The sequence below is a fragment of the Solanum stenotomum genome, unplaced genomic scaffold (assembly GCF_019186545.1).
Source record: "Solanum stenotomum isolate F172 unplaced genomic scaffold, ASM1918654v1 scaffold18271, whole genome shotgun sequence".
Classification (NCBI taxonomy): Eukaryota; Viridiplantae; Streptophyta; class Magnoliopsida; order Solanales; family Solanaceae; genus Solanum; species Solanum stenotomum.
Window position 1 is genome coordinate 54,376 of NW_026024956.1, and position 24,409 is coordinate 78,784.

At 33.9% G+C, this 24,409-nt stretch overlaps 3 protein-coding genes across 4 annotated transcripts in view; 2 read left to right on the plus strand and 1 right to left on the minus strand.

Moving 5' to 3' along the window:
* LOC125850626 (receptor-like protein Cf-9) overlaps nt 1-24,409 on the plus strand; it is a 61,782-nt gene that overhangs the window by 16,965 nt on the left and 20,408 nt on the right. The window contains exon 2 of one of the 2 annotated variants that reach the window (XR_007444833.1): nt 1-843. The exons of the other annotated variant lie outside the window; for it this stretch is intronic. The gene's annotated coding sequence lies outside the window, so the exon portion shown is untranslated. The remainder of the gene's footprint in view (nt 844-24,409) is intronic. 2 annotated transcript variants of the gene reach the window in all.
* The window catches only part of LOC125850630 (SNF1-related protein kinase regulatory subunit beta-1-like), a gene marked incomplete at its 5' end in the record, with an annotated part of 25,030 nt that continues 1,188 nt past the window's right edge, over nt 568-24,409 (minus strand). Inside the window, one exon of the mRNA XM_049530492.1 lies at nt 568-827. Coding sequence (XP_049386449.1) covers nt 733-827 — 95 coding nt within the window. The remainder of the gene's footprint in view (nt 828-24,409) is intronic.
* Nucleotides 11,049-12,899, plus strand: LOC125850627 (receptor-like protein Cf-9 homolog). Its single transcript, XM_049530489.1, has 2 exons — nt 11,049-12,637; nt 12,738-12,899. The coding sequence occupies exon 1, from the start codon at nt 11,222-11,224 to the stop codon at nt 12,611-12,613; it is 1,392 nt and encodes a 463-aa protein (XP_049386446.1). The 5' UTR covers nt 11,049-11,221; the 3' UTR covers nt 12,614-12,637; nt 12,738-12,899.

Below are 24,409 nucleotides of genomic sequence, written 5' to 3' on the forward strand. Positions count from 1 at the left end.
CAGCTCTTATGGGCTATGGAAGTGGACTATGTATTGGAATATCCATAGTATATTTCATGATGTCAACTGGAAAACCGATATGGTTTGCAAGAATCATTGTAAAGCTGGAGCACAAAATAATGATGGGAAGGAGAAAGAAGCAACGAAGGCAAAGGAACTACAGAAGAAGAAATAATCACTAGTAATGTTACTGTTATTTCTTTAAGGAAAAGATGTAATAAGTTGTAGACGTACTATTGTTAAATCCTGTTTGCTTAAAGTGTGTAGCATCATTCGACCATGAAAATTGAGGGTGAGATAATCTTTAATGATAAGTTATATGCAATATAAAATCTTATGAACCATCCACAATTAGTTCATTGAAATTCCAAAATAATAAACCACAAAAACCAAGAATTTATTCGAGGAAGAGATCAGAAATATTTTGTTCCACGACAGATAATTATTTTATTCTTGTCCTCCAAAAGATATGTTGGTGGTGAATTCGATTCAAAATCTAGTTAACTATATTTTCTTTTCATTTTGCACATTAATCCTTTTGTGAACATAAAATCACTGAAAAGAAGGTGAAGAAAGGAGAAAATGCATTGCTGATAAAACTTGAAACTATTGTACAACAGAGAAGAGAGGTTAAAGGAAGTTTCAACGTTGAGCAGGTCTATAAACAGTGGAAATCTTAAAGCAGCCACACTGAGAAAGCTCTGGAAAGATTTGATTGTAAACACGGGGTGGTCACCTCTTCAGTGGCTTGTAGAGGACAACAGTGACATATTTCGACTGGAATCTATGCGTCAAACCAAGAGCAACGACGGATTGAGAAGCCCATCCTTTCTCTATAAAGAGGTGATTAAGTACTACGTGCTGGGGTTTTGGAGAAGAAGGTGCCTCTTCTGAGTTTTCAGAACCAAGAACAGTTAGATGAAGTTGGGGTGGAACTGCCACTGGCTCCTTTGCGAAATCCTCATCTCCCAGCAAAGCTTGCGCATAGCTAGAGTCAGGTGATGGTGGGGCCTCAAACTCTGCAACACTTTCGAGGTTCTCTTGAACATTGTCCTGTAGGAAGGACGCGGATTGTGTTAAGAGCCAAACAAATTCTCAGGGAACAGCAGGTACATAGACTATAGAACACATGTTTAGGCATCAATGTGCTAAAGTTATCAATGATCAGGAAGCAGAATTCTCACTTACATTAACATCAAGAAGATTAAAGACAACGCCTGTCTCATCTGCTACACATGGAAGTTCTGGAATATATCTAACTTCTCCATCCACAATGAATTTGTAATGATATATACCCGATGGAAGGACCAAGAGAACGCTATAGTCCTTGCCTGATCTTTGGAGAATTTTCCTGCAAGCAAATATCCAGTACTTGATTGAATTTAGTTCAACTCCTGAATAAGAGGCGAGAGTTTACCTTGATGTCCAGTTGTCCCAAGATCCTTGGATAGCAACGTTATTACCACCATAACTCCATGTTATCAAAGTAGGTATGCCACCCTCTAGCGAATGATCAGAGGCACCTGAAAAGGATGATAAAGAGGAGATTAGTCTCGAAACTAGTCAGTCGTAAGTATTTAAGGGAGGATTACCAAAACTCATATAAGTGATTGCTGATTTTTGTCTATTATATACAAGAAATAAAAAACAAAGAATTAGTAGCTATTCAATAAGGTGATGGTTACACTTCCCAACTTATTTGTCGTTCTGTGATTTAATATAATTTGATTACAAATTTATAATAATTTAATGGTAATATTTTATGAATTTTTTTCTTACAATTTTGTATAACTTGAATATTGAAGAAATAGTTCATGACTAATCAGTAAAATGTCCAACTTATAATGGACATTTTGGTAATTCATTTTTTTTTAACTTAAAAGGCTTCCACTTTCAAAATAATAATATAATATATGAAAAATGAAAATTTAGAAATTAATATAACATAAAAATAATAATTATGTTTTGGAGACTTAAGTACAATGAATTATGAAGTATAATATTATATTTTTATCCCAAAGATAATATTTATTATTGAAAATGGTATTCATTAGTAAGTATATTTCGAGATTTTGAAATGTTAAAAACAAATTGATGAGAAAAATAGACTTTTGTAATGTACAAATAATTGATAAATAAAAAATGAGAAAAATAAAAAGCAAACAGGAAAATATTAGTTTGATAGTCCATAAGAAGTGCTAAAATATTCAATAGAACAATTACCTACTCTACGAACCAAAAAGAAAGAAACTATATCTTTTCACTGATTCAATCGTATAAAATCGGCATAAAGCAAAAAATATATAATTAATTGGTGTTGCAAAGTTAAGTTGGTATTCTATTATCCCAAAAACCTTGTATAAAACAACAATATATAATCACACGATATTCATGAAGAACACAAAAAAAAGAAAGAGAAAATTGATCAATCCACGTTTAGAAAGATACAACGGACTTTATGATATTTGTCATTTTAGAGCTTACCTTCCCTAAAGCATCGTCTCGTAATTGATTTTGTTGATAAAATATGAATGTTTGTTGCCCTTCAAAAAAATAAAAAAAATACATGTGATAAGAAAAAAAATAATCTTTCATTCTAAAAAAATAAGAAAATACAAGAGTTGAATGTGGAAGATAAAGAAATCTCTCAATTCTGAAAAACTTATGGGGGGTTATCTCTTAGGAGGAAATAGTTATATGTCAATGTGATCATTGAATTGCCAGAAAAGAAACGGTTGTTTATTAAATAAAAGTAATGACTTTTGGTCTTTCTCTTGTCTCTTTTTTTTTTTTTTTGTAAAAATAAATTAAAATGAAGAGATTCTTTTAGGAAAGGGCAAAACGGTAATCCAACTTTGAAGTTAAAAACTTCCACTTATAATAATATATATTTACTAGTCTCCGGACACATGCATTGCACGTGTATCTTGAATGAAAATCAATAAAAAAAATAAATTAAAAATTATATAATAAACTATTAGGAGGACAAGATGTTTTTTACAAGTGTTCTCTCGATATTTTTGATCTACTGCACAATAGATTAGTCTCAAAAGCTTACCCGTCTATATGCAATTAAATGTACATACAGTCAACAACAACTATAAAAAATATACATAAAATTCTGTTCAATCAAAAGGTGATTATATTAGATATCAACATTTGTAAAATATTCCAGGAAAAGCACCGCAAGTTATAGAAGTAAAAAGGGAAAATGCGACGTTACTTAAAGTCTTCTTGTATTCTTAATGTGTGTTTCGTTACAAATACAATTACTTCCTTGTAGACTTTCAGATATACCCAGACTTACATTTATAGGCTTACAACTACTATCCATAACTGCTAGAGAAGACTTGGAGTTGCTACATTTGTTTAAGAAAATATGATATTATTTTGCTAGCAAACAACAACAATTTCAATATATTATTAGTAGTTTAAAATTTTATAAAGCATAGTTTCTTTTCTATGGGAAACTATGCTTAGAGAGTTTCAAAGAGAGTTGATCATCATTCAGCATCAAACCATACAAAACTCATTTATGTGTGATTATACCTTTCAAGCTATTTATTATACGTATTAAAAAAATTAGAACATTATCATTCAAATGAAGTTAGCAAATCAAACAGAAAAATCTAGACTTAATAAGATTGTACCTGAAAATTAGAAGACTTAATTTCTGATGTATGATTGATTTGATGCTGTGTGAGGACAAGTGGATCCAATATTGTTGAGTGAATGAGTTTGGAATATATTTGAAACCATTGTTATCCTTCTTGAAAATGGGTGCAAACTTATCATATGGAGTATTACAACAACATACCCAGGCAAGTGATGATTCTAGGTGATTTCTCTCCATCAGTCCTAGCTTTGGTGGACAGAGATATGTTGGGTTTAAGATCTTTTTTCCCTTCCTATGTGGATAAATAAAAGTCTTATTAGGACTAGTCCACTTTAGGCCATAACCCAAAATATTATGTGGCATATATAAGGCTTATTTGGTCTTATTTTCAGAAACACAAGAGAGAAAAATCAAGAGAGTTTCGTTTTAGAGATTGAGAGAAAAAGAGAAAAAATCCTCTTTTTGCTTCTGGAAATTTTCTGCTCAGGTAGTCCGCTTCAGACAGAGTTTGCCAGTTCGTTAACCGTTGGATCGTGCTCAAATTTGAACTGGGAGTTCTAAGCATCTGGTTCTTACAATTCAACGGTGAAGATCGGATTTGGAGGTCTGTAGCTTCTGATTTTGGGGGGTGAACAGTAGCGCGTTTTTTGGGTGAAATCTCTTCTTTAATTCACTAGTTTTGGTGCAATCTTGATTTGTTGTTGCTCGTTGTTTGGCACTTGTTTTGTGGCCAATTTTGGAGAACAATTTTGTAACTCTTGGTGTTTATAGTGGAGCTTTTGGTCCTGTGGTTTTTTACTCTTCACATCGAAGGGTTTTCCACGTAAATCGTTGTGTCTTGTGTGATTGGGTTATTCTTATCTTGTTGCTTTAGTTTGATTGATATACTTGCTGTCCGTTCTTCATATTGCTTGATTTGGTTTGTCTTCTCTTGGTTCAAATTGAAAGGGAAAGTTTAGATTTGGGTATTATTCCGCTACTATCCTGTCTGACATTCTTGTTAGTGTCTTGTCTTTCTCAACAAAGATCCGGTACATGTTGCTGGTGGGAGGTGGTAGGTATCTGTAGAATTAGTCGAGATGTATGAAAGTTGGTCTAGACACCACAGTTATAAAAAAAAAGGTGAGGTCTGGGGTAGAATGTACTCATGTACACATAGAGACATTTGGATAGATTGTTTCATTCAATATTATATAGTTCAAAGGGAGGTAGTGGATGGGTTCAAGTCCCTCTCTTTCTGTATCTTTGCTTAATTCACCAATTTTACTAATGAAAAGGGATCATATGAAAACATCCACTGCCAAGACCTAGCATCTTTTTGTGGTGAGGATGGTGATAATTTGTCTCACTAGGTGGAAAACTTACACTTCGTGGTGCATGGAGATGGTCTTTCTATGTTGTTGGTGGAATATATTTGATAAAGATTTGATTTTTTTTGATAACCAAGATATCCCTGAAACCAACTGGTGCACGGTTTGAAACTTGGTAGATAATGAGCTCGCATGTTTACCCTTAGCCACTTAAACATTAGGCTTTTGGCTGTGACAGGTTTGAACTTGAGATGTCGATAAAGATTTGATTTTGAACCTGGTTTTGCTTCTACTTGTTGTATAATTAGATGTCAGATTGACCTTTGTGAAGTTGGTCAGCAGGTTAAGTATTCGTTGATATTGTTAACTTGTTTGATTGATTGTACCTGGCAAATCAGTTCACATTTCTTAGAAAGGTTGAATCCCTCTTATGTGTTTCTTGGCTACGATTTCTACTGTCGATTCTTGATTTTTTCTTTGTTTTGCTTAATGATGGGTATAATAAATTTTGTTCAATGGGGTAACTCGTTCGTAACGGGATTGTATGATTCCCCTACAATGCTTTAGCTTGTAAGAAGTTTATGCTAGTCTTTTTGGGAACATTTTTACTCATATGGTAAAGAAAATATGGTCCGACTAGAACCATCTTCAGACATTTTGGGCAAAGTCACTTTTCCTGAGACATTACTGATGTTCCCTATCTATATTTATATCTATACAGCAGTTAGTTCTTTTTTTATTTATATAATTGTGGTGTCTGGAGTCTCTGGGACAACTTTCACGCACCTTGACTAATTCCACGGGATACTTGCCACCTTCCATTGTCAACAAGTATCGGGTACCTCTATCGACCAAGGCTAGAACTAGGCTAGAACAGATGGGAAGAAATCACCTAGTGTTTTCTCTGTTATTAATCTGTGTATAAAAAATCAGAATTACTGATTTCAATAAACTTTGCAGAAACACGAAGTAACCAAAGTTTAATAAACCAGTAAGAATAGATGAACATAAATTAATTGACAAAACTAAAATCTGTAATAAACGTACCACAATCTGGAAAAAACAGAATCAGAAAAAGATCAAGCCCACTGAATGCACAGTGTCCCCTTAAGGAAATTATTCCCCTCTAGTATCCGAGGTTTGATTTGGAATATGTCCTCCCAGGATAGAATGATCTCAATCACCAGTGTATTGATACCCAAAACGCTGGTGTCAACGAACCACTCAACAGTAGTAAAGTACACGAAGAAATNTTTATGCTAGTCTTTTTGGGAAAATTTTACTCATATGGTAAAGAAAATATGGTCGACATTTTGGGCAAAGTCACTTTTTCTGAGACATTACTGATGCTCCCTATCTATATTTATATCTATACAGCAGTTAGTTCTTTTTTCTTTTTTTTGATAACCGTGGTGTCCGGAACCTCTGGGCCAACTTTCATGCACCTTGACTAATTCCACGGCATACTTGCCACCTCCCACCGTCAACAAGTATCGGGTACCCCTGTTGACCAAGGCTAGAACAGATGGGAAGAAATCACCTAGTGTTTTGTCTTTGTTGGGAATTCAACCTAAGACCTCATGGTGCTCAACCCACGTCATTTACCACTTAGCCACATCATTGGGTGCTACAGCAGTTACTTCCTTATTCTGGTGCAGACTCGAGCTTTTCTACCAATCGAGTATATTTACTTATGTTACAGTTACTTTTTCTCAAAAGAAGTATATATATACTTATGTTTGCTTTTCTTACCAACTAGCTGATATATATGTCCTTAGAAAATTTCAGGCTTGGTAGTATTATATAAGCGAATTTAATCGTAACTCCTAAACCTGATCAGCTGCTTTTGGTTGGAATGACTGCATCTTTTGGTTGAAACAGATTATGGACGAACCTGATTTCCGGGAGGGGGAGATGTAAGAAAAACTACCAACTTGACCCTTAGCTTGAGTATCATATTTGGTTTTCTACTAAAATCCCCTTTTGGAGGGGAAGGATGGATTGATAGTGGAGACAATTTAGAAGAGATATAATCGGAGGACATGTATGGTTAGGTTCCACTTGTATACTTGGTGGAATCTGGTGTATCTTAACCAAACCCTTCGCATGGGCTCGATAAAAATAAAATTTGGTCTGTCCTCCCATTGAAAAGATTTTCCCTGTTTTTCCTATATATTTTATAACTTTAAGTCATGAATGCGGTTAATGATGTGTTAGTTTTGTTCAGCTATTCTCGTTGTTTCGTGCTTGTCTAGAACTTTTCCGGTAGAATGAATAAGTTAAGAAAAAGAATAAACATTTTAAAGTACTGTTGTAAGATTTGTAACACAATAGCAATACATTTTTTGTAATTATTGCCAAATTTTTCTACAGGTTGCATCACCACTAAGGAGCTTGGAACCGTGATGCGTTCGTTGGGACAAAATCCAACTGAGGCTGAGCTTCAAGACATGATCAATGAAGTTGATGCTGATGGAAATGGAACCATTGACTTCCCCGAGTTCCTTAACTTGATGGCTCGGAAGATGAAAGACACTGATTCTGAAGAGGAGCTCAAGGAAGCTTTCAGAGTGTTTGACAAGGATCAGAATGGATTCATTTCTGCAGCTGAGCTACGCCATGTCATGACAAACCTAGGCGAGAAGCTTACAGATGAAGAGGTTGATGAGATGATTCGCGAAGCTGACGTGGATGGTGATGGACAGATCAACTATGACGAGTTCGTCAAGGTCATGATGGCCAAGTGAGAACTGATCAACTCAACTTAGCTAAATTCGGTTATTTTGAACCTTATGACAATTGAGGATTTTATGTTTTTTATTTTGCGCGATTAATTTTGTTGATATTTCAGATTCTTGTGTATTTGTTCTCGTTATTTTTGAACTTATAATATACGTTGATCGCCTTCCAATTTTCTCTGAGAATGCTTAAGTTTTTTAAGCCTACAAGATCATCGTGTGGAAATACAGTTAGTTTGTATATTGTGTTTATCCTATCGAAGGTAAATATGAAGTAATCAAACTAAAAATACCACTTATTTTGAAACAGACGAGTAAATATTACTTACTAAAGTAATATGTGTCGCATCTTTGTTTACATTAATGATCAAATTGCCTCTACTAAAGTCTTTATACAAATGAACTCAAGTCTTCTAAGTCCATGGAATTTAGAGTAAAGAGTAAGTTGTAGTCACATCAAAATGAAAAATCAAAGTGAAAGGGTTTTGTAACTTTCATTTGAAATTTCCATGGCAAGACTTGTTCAAGGACTTGAAAATTTTGTTTCACCGTGTAGTTTTTAAATATGTGAATATTAATTTAAAAATTATAGGTTTCAATATCCAAAAATTTTATGAAAATAGATTTATTAAATTTCATATATTTATTATAATGAAAATAGATTTATTTAAACTTCGTAATGAAAATAGATCACATTCCTAAGAGGCTAAGATTTGTCTTAGATTTTCCCTTCAAAATAAGAAATAGATCTACATAAATAAATGTCGGCATAATACATAAATGTGCACTTTAACTTGGCTTCATTTTACATTTATGTCTTTCAACTTTAGGTGTACACAAGTAAGCACTTTAATTTGTATGAAGTTAAACAAGTAGACATATGAGTCCTTATGTGACATAATACACATAAGACACCACATAAGATAAAAATTGTCATGTACGATGTCATGTAAGACGTGTGTGTCTATTTGTTCAACTTTATACAAGTTTAAATTTCTATTTATGCACACCAAAAATTGGAAGGCATGAATTTGAGCTAAGGCCAGGTTATAAAGCACATTAATACATATATTATTTCTTATGCATTATTTAATTTAGTGTATTAAAAACAACATACATTGCATAATTTTTTTAAAAAAATATTTATACAACAATGAAATAATACATGTCAATTAAAATACCTAATGAACTTATGATATATTAGCCCCAGAATGAAAAATAAAAATGCCAAAATTGATAATTATTACTACTGCAATCCAACTTAGTCTTGGTTAAACAAATATGTGCCTATATATATATAAATATATAGTTGCATACTTTTATTGCATACTTAGGAAGTGTTTGAAGCTAATTATGGGGTATGCAGTTATTATACTCTTAATTGTGTTTCTCTGTCATGAAGTTTCTTCAATATCCATATTACCTCACAAACATCAAACCATTTCCCTTCTAAAATTTAAGAACACCTTTACTATACATGCCTCAGCCTCTGCTAATTGTCAAGACTATGGTCANNCATTATTTAATTTAGTGTATTAAAAACAGCATACATTGCATAATTTTTTTAAAAAATATTTATACAACAATGAAATAATACATGTCAATTAAAATACCTAATGAACTTATGATATATTAGCCCCAAAATGAAAAATAAAAATGCCAAAATTGATAATTATTACTACTGCAATCCAACTTGGACTTGGTCAAGCAAATATGTTCTGTATATATAGTTGCATACTTTTATTGCATAGTTAGGAAGTGTTTGAAGCTAAAAATGGGATATGCAGTTATGCTCTTAATTGTGTTTCTCTGTCATGAAGTTTCTTCAATATCCATATTACCTCACAAACATCAAACCATTTCCCTTCTAAAATTTAAGAACACCTTTACTATACATGCCTCAGCCTCTGCTAATTGTCAAGACTATGGTCAGAAGTTTTATCCAAAAACGAGTTCATGGAACATGAGTAGAGATTGCTGCTCATGGGATGGAGTCGTATGCGATGACATCACTGGCCATGCCATTGAACTTGACCTCGGCTGCAGCGGACTTGTTGGGACCATTGATTCCAATAGCAGCTTATTCCAACTCTCTCATCTCCAAAGGCTTGATCTTACTAGTAATAACTTCTCCAATTCTCATATCTCCCCTGAATTCGGTAAGTTTTCGAGCTTGACGCATCTTCATCTTTCCGACTCCAATTTCTCAGGTCAAATTCCTTCTGAAATCTCACATCTTTCCAAGTTACGCTCTCTTCGTATCTCCACATTTTTTTACTTTAACCGTAAGAAGCTAAGACTCACAACCCATGATTTTAAATCGCTTCTTCTTCAGAACTTAACCCAATTAAGAGAGCTTGATCTTAGTGGCATAAACATCTCTTCCACCATTCCTCTGAATTTTTCTTCTCATTTAACAACTCTGAGGCTGAGAAATACAGGATTGTATGGGATAATACCTGAGAGTATTTTTCACCTACCCAACCTGGAAACACTTGACATAAGTTACAATGATCATCTCAACGGTTATTTTNATGCATCTTTATCTTTACTACTCCAATTTCTCAGGTCAAATTCCTTCTGAAATCTCTCATCTTTCCAAGTTACAGTCTCTTCGTATCTCCACAATTTCTTACAGTCACAAGCTAAGACTCACAACCCATGATTTTAAATCGCTTCTTCAAAACTTGACCCAATTAAGAGAGCTTCATCTTAGTGGCATAAACATCTCTTCCACCATTCCTCTGAATTTTTCTTCTCATTTAACAACTCTGAGTATGGTAAATACAGGATTGTATGGGATAATACCTGAGAGTATTTTTCACCTGCCCAACCTGGAAACACTTGACTTAAGTTACAATGATCATCTCAACGGTTATTTTCCAAAGACCAAATGGAACAGCAGTGCATCTCTCATTGAGTTAGATCTCAGTTGGGTGAATTTTTCTTGTAATTTGCCTGAGTCTCTTGGCTATCATCTAACTTCACTGCGTTCTTTGGACCTTGCATATTGCAACCTTAGAGGGCCTATTCCTGAATCTCTTTCAAATCTCACCCGCATTGAGTATTTGTACCTTTACAATAACTCCCTGAATGGAACAATACCACCAGGGATGTTATCCCTTCCATCACTAAAGATAATAGACTTGAGTTTTAGTCACTTATCTGGTCCGCTTGAGGATTTCAAGGCCAATTCACTAGTCTGGATTGATTTACGAAACAATCAGCTGCAGGGTCATCTTCCCCACTCAATTCAAAACCTTGTGAACCTAACATATCTTGATCTTTCTTTCAATAATTTTAGTGGTTTTGTGGATGTCAGCTTCTTTTCAAACTTCAAACATCTTATGTTTCTTAGTCTTTCATATAATAATATCTCATTGACCAATGACAACAACGTTAATGTTACTTTGCCCGAATCTCTTATTGAGTTAGAATTGGCCGCATGTGAAGTGAAAGAGTTGGAGTTTCTAAGATCCGCAAAGAAGCTTTACGTCTTGGATCTTTCAAATAATAAGATTCAAGGAAGAATTCCTGATTGGGCATGGTCTAACTGGATGTCTTCATTGGACACTCTTAATATGTCGCACAATATGCTGTCGAGTGTGGATTCAATTCCTCTTCAGTTTGCATATACTATTGATTTGCGGTCCAATTTGCTTCAAGGTTCACTACCCATTCCATCAAATTCCACAACATACTTCTTCATATCCCATAATAACCTCAGTGAAGAAATTCCTCCATCTATTTGCAATTTGACATCACTGGTAATGCTAGATTTGGCGAGAAACAATTTGAAGGGAGCAATTCCGCAATGTTTGGGTAGTATTATGGCCCTCCAGGTTTTGGATATGAGCCACAACAATCTTTCTGGGAATATTCCAACAACTTTCATCAATGAAAGTTCACTGAGCAGCCTCAACTTGCATGGCAATAAACTAGAGGGGAAAATCCCACAATCCTTGACCAATTGCAAACAACTTGAAGTTCTTGATTTAGGAGACAATCACCTCAACGACACATTCCCCGTGTGGTTGGGGACTCTGCCACAGCTGAAAGTTCTAAGCTTGAGATCCAATAAATTGCATGGTACCATCAGAACATCAAGGATTGAGAACATGTTTCCAGAGCTCCGAATCATGGATCTCTCTTACAATGCCTTGTCGGGAAACTTACCTTCGAGTTTGTTTCAACATCTGAAAGCCATGAGGACGATTGATCCATCAATGGAAGCACCAAGATATGGAGGATATACATATTACCAAGATTCTATTACAGTTGCAACTAAGGGATCTGATCGTGAAATTGTGAGAATCTTGTATTTGTACACCGTTATCGATCTTTCAAGTAATAAATTTAGAGGGCAAATTCCAAGTATCGTGGGGGATCTCAATGCAGTTCGCATATTGAATTTATCTCATAATGGATTGCAAGGTCATATACCGCAATCATTCGGAGATTTATCTTCAGTTGAATCATTGGACCTATCAGGAAACCAGCTTTCGGGAGAGATACCACAACAACTAGCTTCTCTTACGTCTCTTTCATTCGTAAATCTGTCCCATAATCATCTCCAAGGATGCATTCCTCAAGGACCTCAATCTCTCACTTTTGAGAGAAATTCATATGAAGGAAATGATGGATTACGTGGATTCCCTGTTTCAAGAAGTTGCACAGATGATCGGGTATTAGATACAATTGATACCGTATCTGTACTAGACGATGAAGAAAGCAATTCTGAATTTCAGAGTGATTTTTGGAAAGGTGCTCTTATGGGCTATGGAAGTGGACTATGTATCGGATTATCCATAATATATTTCATGTTGTCAACTGGAAAACCGATATGGCTTGCAAGAATCATTCTAGAGATGGAGCACAAAATTATGAGGGGAAGGAGAAAGAAGCAGCGAAGGCAAAGGAATTACAGAAGAAGAAACAATCATTTCTAGACAAGTTATAAGTTTCGACTTCAGGTAACTAATAGGTGCTCTATACTATTCATTTTTTTCATTTCCAATAATTTCAAAAGGCTCAGCATCAGTTGATGTTTAACCAAGATATTTTGGATTACAGCGAGGAGCTAGTGTCTATGGAAGTGGAGAAAGGGAAGAAGAAGTTATGGCAATGAATGGAAACGAATGTCAATTAGTTTTTAAGCAATAATAATGGTCTAACTGAATATTTTCGTTGAACAGTCTTAGATGTGGCTTCAATTCTTACTGTATAGTATAAATTACAAATTTATGCAGTGTGTTTCTTTTGATATATAGTCCAATAATACTTGCTCCAAAGAAAAAAAAGGTGTTAAAATCAATCACATAAGCAAAATAGTATAAAGAGATATAGCCCCCGGGGACTGCACACACAGCACTCTGGCATTATTTCTCTGTTTTGATTAAAGCAAATGTCAAAATGAATGCACCTTAACAGTGTGCTGTCGACAAGATGAAGACAAACAGTCTCGGTTAATATTTCCATCAAACACAGAAACATTTTAGAAACAAAATATAAAGAGATCAATATGCAAAATCGGTCTGAGACTCGTTGAATTTAATTTTATCATAATATTCAAGTATGAGAAATCTGAAGCTTATATAACTACTAGTTCCTGGGAAGGTGCATTGTCCCATACAATTATTATAAAGTTGAATTATTATATAGAAAATGTTGAAACTAAAAATATTAGTTTTACCAATTTATATTTTATTCATTAAATAAAATTCCTAATAATCGAATAGTACATCGACCATCAAGCAAGAAATCTAGAAAACTAATTAAGATACTATAGCCTCTAACAATATAAATATATCTATATGACTTATCCTCAATAATCTCTCATTACACTCTCATATCAGTAAGTACACAAATATGTTGCTACTTAAAGAAACCATATCAGTAAGGGAAGGATAAAAGAAAGAAAATATTATAAAAGTACATTTAAAACCGAATATAAAAGTCATAAATTAGTAACTTCAGGACTAATAAAGATAGGCTTATAACATTCATAATTTCATAGAAGATTAAATTAAAGAAGTATAAATCGGTAAAGAATACAAAAAAATTAAACAGATAAGAACTGTTTACATCCCTACTCTATTTAAATAGGGCGAAACGTCGTGATGACTCAAAAAATGAACATTTGATTCAATTTAAAAAGAAATTTAAGAAAAACGAATTTTAAAGGAGTTGCCACCTAATTTTAGGAAAATAGGAAACCAATTAAATGATCTACGAAACCAAGAGATTCTAGGTAAGGAGTTCAAGTTATTCCGAAGGGAAGGGGCTAGGCATCCTTCAAAATTCACAAATGTGGATCCCGATTGAATTCATTTTTTCAAATTGAGGAGGAAAAAAAAAATGTATAAGTATAATAAACATGCAATATACACAAGTAATATGATAAAACAATAATATAGAAATCGGCATAAATTTGTCTATCGTCAATAATATACAATAATGAATAAGAGTATAATTCAAACCTAATTCGAATAATTTCAATGAGAAGCACCTATGAGTACCTGTAAAGACACATAGTAAAAGTGTTAGTAATAAATTAACATGAATAAAAATAAATGAATCAAAGAATAACTTAAAAATAAAAACCCGTCTTATTAACATAGAAGGCCTTGGAAATCGACAATAGTTTCTTCATCGGCCAATTTTAACATACAACATATATAAACTTAAACTAAATTTCCGTCTTTTAAAATGGGAAGGCCTCCAAAACCAACAAGAGAGATTTTTTCATTGGCCAATTTTAACAAACAAAACATATAAACTTGAACTAAATTTCCGTTTTTTAAAATGGGGAGACCTCGAAAACCGACGGAGAGATTTTTTCATTGGCCAAACAACAACAACAAACGCTAATTGGCTACTGAAAGAACGAAGAAACAAAAATGAACATTAATAACAAACAAAATAACTAAAGTTTACTGGAAATGTAAGTCAACACAAAAATATTCTACAATCTAATAAATAATAAAAATAATAAGATAAAAACATTAAGAGCAACCATAACAAAAAATCAAATAAAAACAATTATAAATGAATCAAAATAATCTAAACAATGACCTTGCCAATATTTCTCAATTAGGAGACAACGTACGGTACATAAATCAATATGAAAATTAATGAAAAAATTTCAAAATTCAACCAAAACAACAATGACAATTAATATCTAACATGCTAGGAAAGAATTAAAACTTAACAATAATAATAAATTGATAAACACTAATTAAAGAACAATATAGAATTTATTGAAGACAGCCATGGTCAAAATTAATTCAAATAACATCCAAATGATAATAACAAAAATGGTAACAGTGTCCAAATGATAACGACGTAGCACCGCTATATGTGAACAAAATCAATAGCAACAACATGGCTAATTGGAGCCAAGATACGATAGAGAACAAAAAATACTATAATAGTAAACAAAACTAACTAAATCAATTTAAGCAAAAGACTAACATGTGCAAAGAACGTATTATAGAAATGACAACCGTAATTAAGATTAAGAATAAAACAACTATAAGTAATAATGCAAATTAAGAATGAAGCTAATGGGTCAGATCTAGATTTTTACCAACATTGAAGCTTGTTTTTTTTTGCTGGTATTTGCTGGTTCAAGAAATGGGTTTGCTGATTTGCATAACCTCACCGGAGTCATGGTCTTCGTTCACTGGAGTTTGGAGCGGTTGTTGGGTCTAAGTTGTTGGTGGTTTGGAGTTCCATGGTGGTTACTTCACCGAAATCACACCACAATACCTGCAAAACAAAATGAAAATAGCGAAGGGAAGGGGAACAGAAGCAGGTACATTGGCTTGGAATAGAACTCCGGTTCATCGGACCTTGAATCTCCTCACCGGAGCTGCTGGCGTGAGCTCAGAACTTGCTGCTCCGATGATTTAGATTGGTTTTCTATTGTCTTTTGTTGTTGTTGTTATCAGAAAAGAACGGAAAATGGGTGTGGTGGAGTTGCTCTATTTTAGCGTTGATTTCTGATGGGGTTTTCCTGCGTTGTTTGGTACTTTGTTGGTCGACTGGATACTGGTGGCAGCGAGGGTGAAGGGTCTTGGGGTGGTGGAGGCTAAGGGAGGAAAAAAAAATTAGAGTTTTGCCATTTAGAAAAATCTTCCCCCCTAAAATTAATTCATCACCCCACACTTAATGACTAAGAAATAGGTTAAATAGAAAATAAAAAATCACATATAGTACAATATCATTATATAAAATTCATGGGCCGAAATCACTAGCTAATAAAATATATGTGTATGAAATTTTATTCAAATTCGAATGGATTTTTAGACTGTGCAAAATATCAAAATAAATATTAACAAATGTAACAAATAAAATGAATATTAAAAAAAATAATGAACGTAACTAATAACATGTAAAAATACAATTTTAAAATCAACTGTAAAAGAAAAATCCTATTTTTTGATGAATAAGGATAGTTATTGATAAACTTATTTAAAATTATAAAAAATTTATTTTGAACTATTAAATAAATAAAACTTAAAAGTTACGAATTTTAAAAATGTTAGGCCAAAATTAGGTGTCAACAGTTGTCCCTTTCGTTGGACATGATTGATGAAAGAAATTATGGACAAAGAAACTTGACAACCCTAATTTTGGCAGAACACGTGACCTTTATATAAAAGTGTGGTTGGAATGTGGTGGAAGTCGATCCTAGACTTGCCTCCAAAAGGTTCCATGTTATGTTGTGTCCTTGTTGAAGTAGTCCGCACCTGTGGCTTAACTGAGAATGCATCCTCTTGGATTTTCTCGAAATAATAAAGATGAAACTCATTAGTACAGACAAAATTACAGGAAAAAAGGTAGCATCTCTTACGATATGACAAATGAAGATAATCCATTGGTAGGATAAAAATGCATGTCAATCGATGGGACGAATGAAAAAAAATGATCCATCAGTAGGATTTTGAATGTATGTCTATCGGTAGGACGAATGAAAAAATATGATCCATTGGTAGGATTTTGAATGTATGTCCTTCGGTAGGACGAATGAAAAAAGATTATCCATCGATAGGATTTTGAATGTATGTCCATCGGTAAGACGAATGAAAAACGATGATCCATCGATAGAATTTTTAATGTATGTCCATTGGTAGGACAAATGAAAAACGATGAAGGATTTTGAATATATTCCCATCGGTAGGACAAATTAAAAAAGATGATCCATCGCTAGGATTTTGAATGTATGTCCATCGGTAGGACGAATGAAAAAAGATGACCCATCGGTAGGATTTTGAATTTATGTCCATCAGTAGGACGAATGAAAAACGATGATCTATCGGTAGGATTTTGAATGTATGTCCATTGGTAGGACGAATGAAAAACGATGATCCATCGGTAGGATTTTGAATGTATGTCCTATCGGTAGAACGAATGAAAAAAGATGATCCATCGCTAGGATTTTGAATGTATGTCCATCGGTAGGACGAATGAAAAAAGATGATCCATCGGTAGGATTTTGAATGTCTGTCCATCGGTAGGTCGAATAAAAATTCTTTTAACGCAAGTCTCCTCCGACTTGAACGCGAATAGATAAGGTGCACATCCTTTACCTCCGAATAGATGCGACTTAAATGCAAATATCTTTCAACGCAAGTTTCCTTCGACTTGAACGTTTATAGATAAGGTGCACATCCTTCACCTCCGAATAGATGCGACTTAAATGCAATGGCCTTCTAGACGAATGAAAATGCAATGACCCTCTTGACAAATGAAAATGCAATGAAAAATGCAAATAATGGATGACCCAATGATTTTCCACTGTAACGAAGTGAATGACTCGATGATTGTCTTGAAAATGTCATCATCTTAACGCTTTCGTATGTCCCAGTATTCGAAAAAGAACGGTTAGTAGACACAATCTTGCTTTAGCTAGTAACATGATCAAGAAACTTTAAGGCAAGATTCAAAAGAGAATGCGTACAAAGTGTCTGATCACTTTGACACAAGTGAGCAATCATCATTTTTCTCTTGAACACCTTGTGTTCATTGTAACTCATGTTTTATTGGGGATATGCACGAGGAGTTGTTGGGCCGCCATGACAATGCTGGAGATTTGTTAGTTGACTTTGAAGTTCAAGCGGTGATGGATCATTTGAAGTTGACTATCAAGCTTCTGACAGTGCTTGTTGGAATTTTTGAGGTCTTCCTCAAAAATTCTGTCCTAGTTAGAACTTTTGACAAATCTCAAAATGATCTCCAATCTTGACTTGCTGGAGATAGCACCTCTATTGTGAATTTTTGAGATATTCTCAAAAAATTTGTCCCAATTTTTATTACAAAGAGAAAAGAAAATCACACTGGGTATATGATTGAGCCGTCGTGGCGCCTACATATCCCGTTGAGCCAGTAATTAGGTCAAATGTAGTTCCAATCATGTAGCTGATGAATACTACAAAGAATCTGAGACAAGATCATTAGAATAAAATGTATAATATGAACATGATGAAATCGGAAATAATTTCTCTATGACATTTAAAGTGTAGAGATAAAAGATATGTCACATTTTTTGGACGGACAACCCAATGAAGTAAAATAGGTGTCTCACACTAACAGGATTAACCTAGTGATGCTTTTTACAATGAACAAACCAAAAAAGAAAGGCAAAAATCTTTTTTAATTTATTTTTAATGGAAGGAATTTTTTTAAAAATGTTTTGAAAAATATTAAAAAGTGGTGCTTGCGCTTTTTTTTTTTGAAATATAAATAATATAAAGAGAGTCAAATCTTGACTACAATTGGTATCAGGAGTTAGGATCGCATGTGAATCTTTTTTTTCTTTTTTCTTTTTTTTTAAACTGAGATTGAATTCAAGGTAATTCATACAGCTTCAAGAGGTACCTCAAACGTACTTAAGTATCAACAAGATTTGTTCATCTTTTCCTCAAACAAAGATTTGAATTGTAACAATCCCCATGTTTCAAGTGCCCTCACAAAAAGAAAAATCTTATTTCACACATATTTGAAACGTTTTATTTGAGGACATTTTTTGAAGTGCACTCACACTCACACTCACAAGAATGTTCAATGCATGCAACTGTGATACCATATGTTTGGCCCTAATTTAAATCTCCACTAATGTGAGAACATTTGGAATGAGATCATGTAGGACTTGTTATTGGCTTGTTGTTGACACCCAATTTTGATCCTCCACGATGTGGATTAGTTTTCAAGCTTCTTAGATTTCAAGCGATTTGAAATATTTAGCTTTATAAAATTCAAATATTTTTTAAGATTTTAGAGTAATTTAGTCATCTTTATAATATTTTAAATAATAAATAGTTTTATATGATTTGTTTACGTGATTAATACTTTGTAAATATGCAAAAAAACCATTTAAAAAAGTTTTTACACTTTAGTCGAATATTTTGTTGATTTAGTTAATTTCGACTTATGGTTTTAATTTTAAATCAATTAGTTTACAATTAATTATAATTATTTCATGTCGTTAAAATTAAGAAGCTTATTAACTAATTAATTAGTTCATCTTATTTTTCATAATTTTAGTCGAATTTGCTGACCGACTAAATTTAGCTAATTTCCTAAGTCAATTTACACATAACCTTTAAACCCATTTAGAAGACCAATTTTGGGCCATTTCACCAGCCCATTTCCAACCATCAGCAACCCAATATTCTTGCAACCAAACCCAGCACTAACATTACCCATTCTAATTCCAATTGCTAATTACAGCAGCCCACACTCCCTGAACCGACCAAGTCCATCCCTTTTCCCTTTGACCCAGCCCATTCCAAAGCAATAGAAACCCAGGAGCAACAGTGCAACGTCCAAGCATCAACAACAGCGACCAAGCAGAGTAAGACCACGACGTCTTCACGCCTGTTCTAAATGTCTACAACAACAACGCGTGAACGACACCCCGACCCTCGTACGCGCTTCGCCTCCCTCACGTGGTGGCGAGTTCACCGAGAGAGGATACGGCGTCCGTCTCCAAGCGTCAAGTAGATGGAAAGCAATTTCCAACGTCTCCTTCCTCAGTCTGAGCACTGTTCTTACACAGCCTTTTCTGCGGTTCCAGCTGCAATCTCGTCCTCATTAGTGTGAGATGATGCCACGTCGAACGCAAAGGCGAGTGATTTGATCGAAGCCGTCCATCGCCCTTTCTTCTTCCGGAATGGAGTTGATTCCTCATAAAAGGTTGTCTCACCATAATGGTGAAAGATTTTTCAATTTTGAATTTCTAATGGCCCCTTGCCCTATTGGAATTTCGCTGTTTTCCCCCCCTAAAATTCAACCCAAAAATCCCCTATATATTCCCTCTTAGTCACAGAGGGTAGAGGAGGATTTTTTTTAGTTAAAAATTTGGAGAAAAACACTAAAATTAGTAGTCAAAAACACTTGTGTACAAAAGCTCTAGGTTCTGAAAGAGGCTCTGTTAGAAGATAGTCCGGCTATTCGAATTTACCTCTCGAGTCGCGAAGTGGTGTAAGAGGTCGCTGCTTCTTCTAGCTCGTTTGTCTCAACTCGCTGCTCTCCAACAGGTGATTTCCCATTTAATCTTAACTCTTTTCAATGGACATTTTGTTGCGTGTTGAAGTTTTTGTCAACTCTTTCTCTTAAATGTCTTTGTTACTTCCTGGTTTGGTTGTTGATGACTGATAAAGAGTCGTTTGGGTTCGAATCGCGATTTCCCATTGATTTTCTTATTTAATCTTCATCTCTGTAAGCTATATTCCTCTCTACCTGTTAGAAGGATTAGGATGTCATCGATGCCGCTAGTTTATTGTCATGTTTAAGTTCTTTGCATCTCATAAGCGTAAATTTTGGCTTAGCCAACTTTGTTCTTCTTCTACGAGCATCTTTAAAACATTTTTTTGATGGGTTAATGGGTCTGTCGATTTTTTATTTTTATTTTTTTTGTTTTGTGATTGTCATTTTGCTACCAATAGTTTATCATGCTTCATTCGTTATAGATTCTGGTTTAGGTTTGCTTTCTTTATAAACATGGCTGTGAATAGGTTGATTCTTAGCTGATAATATATGCTCCCATTTTACTAGTTTTCAATGAATCTTTGGCCGTTTAATCGTCATTCATTTACTTTATGGCCATCCAGGTGAAGCATCTTAAATCAAGTGGGTGTAGAACTATCTTCAGCTGTTAAGGAGTATTCACTGTTTTTGTTATATCATTTTGCCTACATGCTTAATTTATCTTTAAGTTGGGTTTTTCATAATTTATTTAGATTTTAAAGTTTTCCAACTTGATCATTATTTTAAGATTGGAGTTAATATTAGCTTACGTGTATTTTTTTATTCTTTGGAAGCATGATAGATTTTTTTTATTTATTATTTTTGTTGTTCATGTGTATTGTTGATAGCCATCATATTAACTTGTCGGTTGGAATGATCAATGTGTTCTTCTAATTACTCCTTTAAGTTGTTGGTGCTCCACGTGTCTCGGTATGATTTCCCTTTGGTGGGATTGTGTGTTAATCTATATTTTTTCTTGAGTTAATGCATATTTTTCAATAAGCTAACTTACTCTTGCCGTATTTATATTAGTTAGATTTTATATTAATCATTTTCCTTTATCTCTTTTGCATGTGGAAAATTCCCTTTGAGTCCATTATGGATTTTCTCCCACCCTTGCATCTCCTTATTGGGCCAAAAGGCCTGATTCTATTTTTATCGAGTCAATCGGGTCTTGAAACAACGAACAGGGCTGAAGAGTGACACGAGGCCTGAAATATTAAATTTTAGGTGTCCGGAAAGCCCAAAGAGGGGCTATATACATTGATATACCCGCTGTATACATGGGTATACAGTCAAAAAATACAATATACAGGTTCGAAATATGGGAAAGCAGGTGAAAAATGCAGAAAATACAAAGTCCGAATCAAAATACAGGTCTGGAAGTCTGAGAATTAGTTGTATACATAGTGTGTACATCAAATATACACCTAGTGTATATCAAGACAAATGAGAATAAAAAGGGGGCCAAAGGCCCAAGGAAATTTCAGTAGGCCCAAGATTTGGGGGATTTGGGCCTTCAAATTTGATATTCCTTTCCTTGCTCTTATTTATTTTGTTGTATTTGACTAACACTTTGATTATCTTATGATTTAATTTAATTAAATTCTTGAAGATGGTCAGTTCTTTTTTTTTATAAAAAATTTAAATACTTATATTCTATACTTAGCCTTATTTAATTATTATTAGTCTTGCAACTTGAATGGTCCCCTTTAGAATGATCCCCCTTAGTTTAATTTCCCCTAAAAACAATGAATAAAAAAATAAAATAAGTAGCAAAAATAAAAAAAAATAAAGTATATAGTAATAAGAATGAGTCTTTTATTTAGTTATTATTTTCAAAAATTAGTCAAAGTCATTTTAGTCAAATCGCCGGTCAACTGCAAGTTAACGGACATTTCGAGGGCCTAACACCTTCTCGGAATGTATATTTGAACTCGAACCTTTTATTTTCAATTGATTTTATCTATTTAAATCTTTTGAAAACCTTAAACTTTTTTCTTGATTTTTTACTAAAATTAAGTGGCGACTCTGTTCTTTTGGAAATTCGATTTCTCTTAAACTATAAGTTTAATCGATTTTCGAAAACTTAGTCATTTTTCTTTTATCTATATTTTCGAATAAAACACTTGTAATGTAGGCTTAGGGACGGGTAGAATATATATATTAGGATAAGAGTGACTTAATTCCTTCTTGAGCGTCACAGTGAATTTGTGCTTTTGATTATTGATACACCTTTGGTGTCTGATCCTCTTTATTGTCCCCTGGTTTTTTTCTTCGACATCTTTTGAATTCTTATTTGTTGGAGCTTTTCTTTTTTCACCCCTTTGTTTTGAAGTTTTCTCCTCTTTTGTTGAAGTTTTTTTTTTCTCGTCTTTCATTGACCTAGTAGAGGTGTTTTTGTCTTTCTTTATTTCTTTCCACCTTCCCTTTTTTTTTCTTTTTCTAGAAGTCGTTTTTTGCTTCATCGACTTTTGGAGACTTTGTATCTTTTGCCTTTGGCAACTTCAAACATGGATCTTCTCTTATAATTTGCACACTCTTGGTGCACTCAAGAAGGTTGGGCAAAGAGAGGGATAGTGCATGTAAGCACTAAAAAGGGATAGTGTCTAAGATGTGGTTGTCCAAAGAAAGGCTTCAAGCTCAAAGTGGGGGAAACTAGGGATCAATGTCATTTGGTAGGTTTTGAAAGGCACAATCTGGTCAAAGAAGGCCTATAATCCTTTCCCAAACCAAACATAACTCGGGATTTCGCCTCGATAAACATTCAAGCCAAGTTCTAGATCAACAGTGCGATGCAATTGAATTTTGATCTAAAAGCTCACCACACAATGCACATGAAATCATGAGGCTGGTTTTATTCCTATCTTGAATTCACGCAAGAGAATTTTCAAGCATCACAAAAGTATAAATGAGAGGTACTAAAAGAATTTATGGTTTACCACAAATTCAGTCTTCATCATATCGAATATTTTTACATGCTCATAACTGCATTGGTCCCATTTGAGCTGAAGACATGACTCTTTTAATATGTACAAAATGTTTTTTTTAAAGAATGAATAAATACCGAACCCAAGAAGGGTTGCCTACGTATCTCATTAAGATGAGAATCAGGTGTGCGTAGTTCATGCAGTTTTGTTTTTGAAAATATGCACAAACTATTTGAATTTATTTTTTTTAATTTAAAAGAATGAATACCGAACCCAAGAAGGGCTGCCTACGTATCTCATCAAGATGAAAATTAGGTTCGCGTAGTTCGTGCATATATGTTTTTTAAAATATGCACAAACTATTTGAATATTTTTATTTTAATTTTAATTTAAAAGGATGAATACCGAACCCAAGAAGGGCTGCCTACGTATCTCACCGAGATGAGAATCAGGTGTGCGTAGTTCATGCATCTATGTTTTAGAAAATATGCATAAACTATTTGAATTTTTTTTTTTGAATTTTAAAAGAATGAATACTGAACCCAAAAAGGGCTGCCTACGTATCTCATTGAAATGAGAATCATGTTCGTGTAGTTCGTGCAAATATGTTTTTGAAAGTTTGAAAAACTATTTTACTTTTTTTTTTCTTTTTTCTGAAATTTGAAAGAATAAACACCGAACCCAAGAAGGGCTACCTACGTATCTCGTCGAGATGAGAATCAGGTTTGCGTAGTTCGTGCAGCTTTGACATAAAATAATTTCAAAATTTAGACAAACTCAGAGCGATTCATTGTACCCTTTTAACTGTCGATCTTTGTACTGTCTGTTGAATGTGGTCTATCATTTTTCTTACGGTAATCTCTTGTTGTTTTATTGTTTTTTTTTTTTTGGATGTCTATTGGAACTGTGTCTTCTCCCAATTATCCACGAGAACCAGACATCATCACGACCATCCCCGACTGTTTTCCTACAAAAATATGAGAAATGCGTGAAAGCAGGGCCATTATGTAAAAATAACAAAAAATAAATGAGTGTGACCTCATAGTCAAAGACTCCCCTGATTTATCTTTTGATTGGGTATTAATGTCTTGTGAAATACAAAGAGTCGAACTTCGCGAGTCCTATTGTCCCTTGAATTGAATGAACTAATGAGTGAGAATGTATCTGTTTTCTTGTTTCATTTTAATGAAATATATTATTAATAGATAGGTAAATTTACTTTTTAATACCAATAATTAAAGGATTAGTGTTTAATTAAATACTTAAATGACTATTCAACCTATA

Coding starts and splice junctions, on each gene's coding strand:
- LOC125850627 (XM_049530489.1), top strand. CDS start 11,222: ATGTCTTCATTGGACACTCTTAATATGTCGCACAATATGCTGTCGAGT.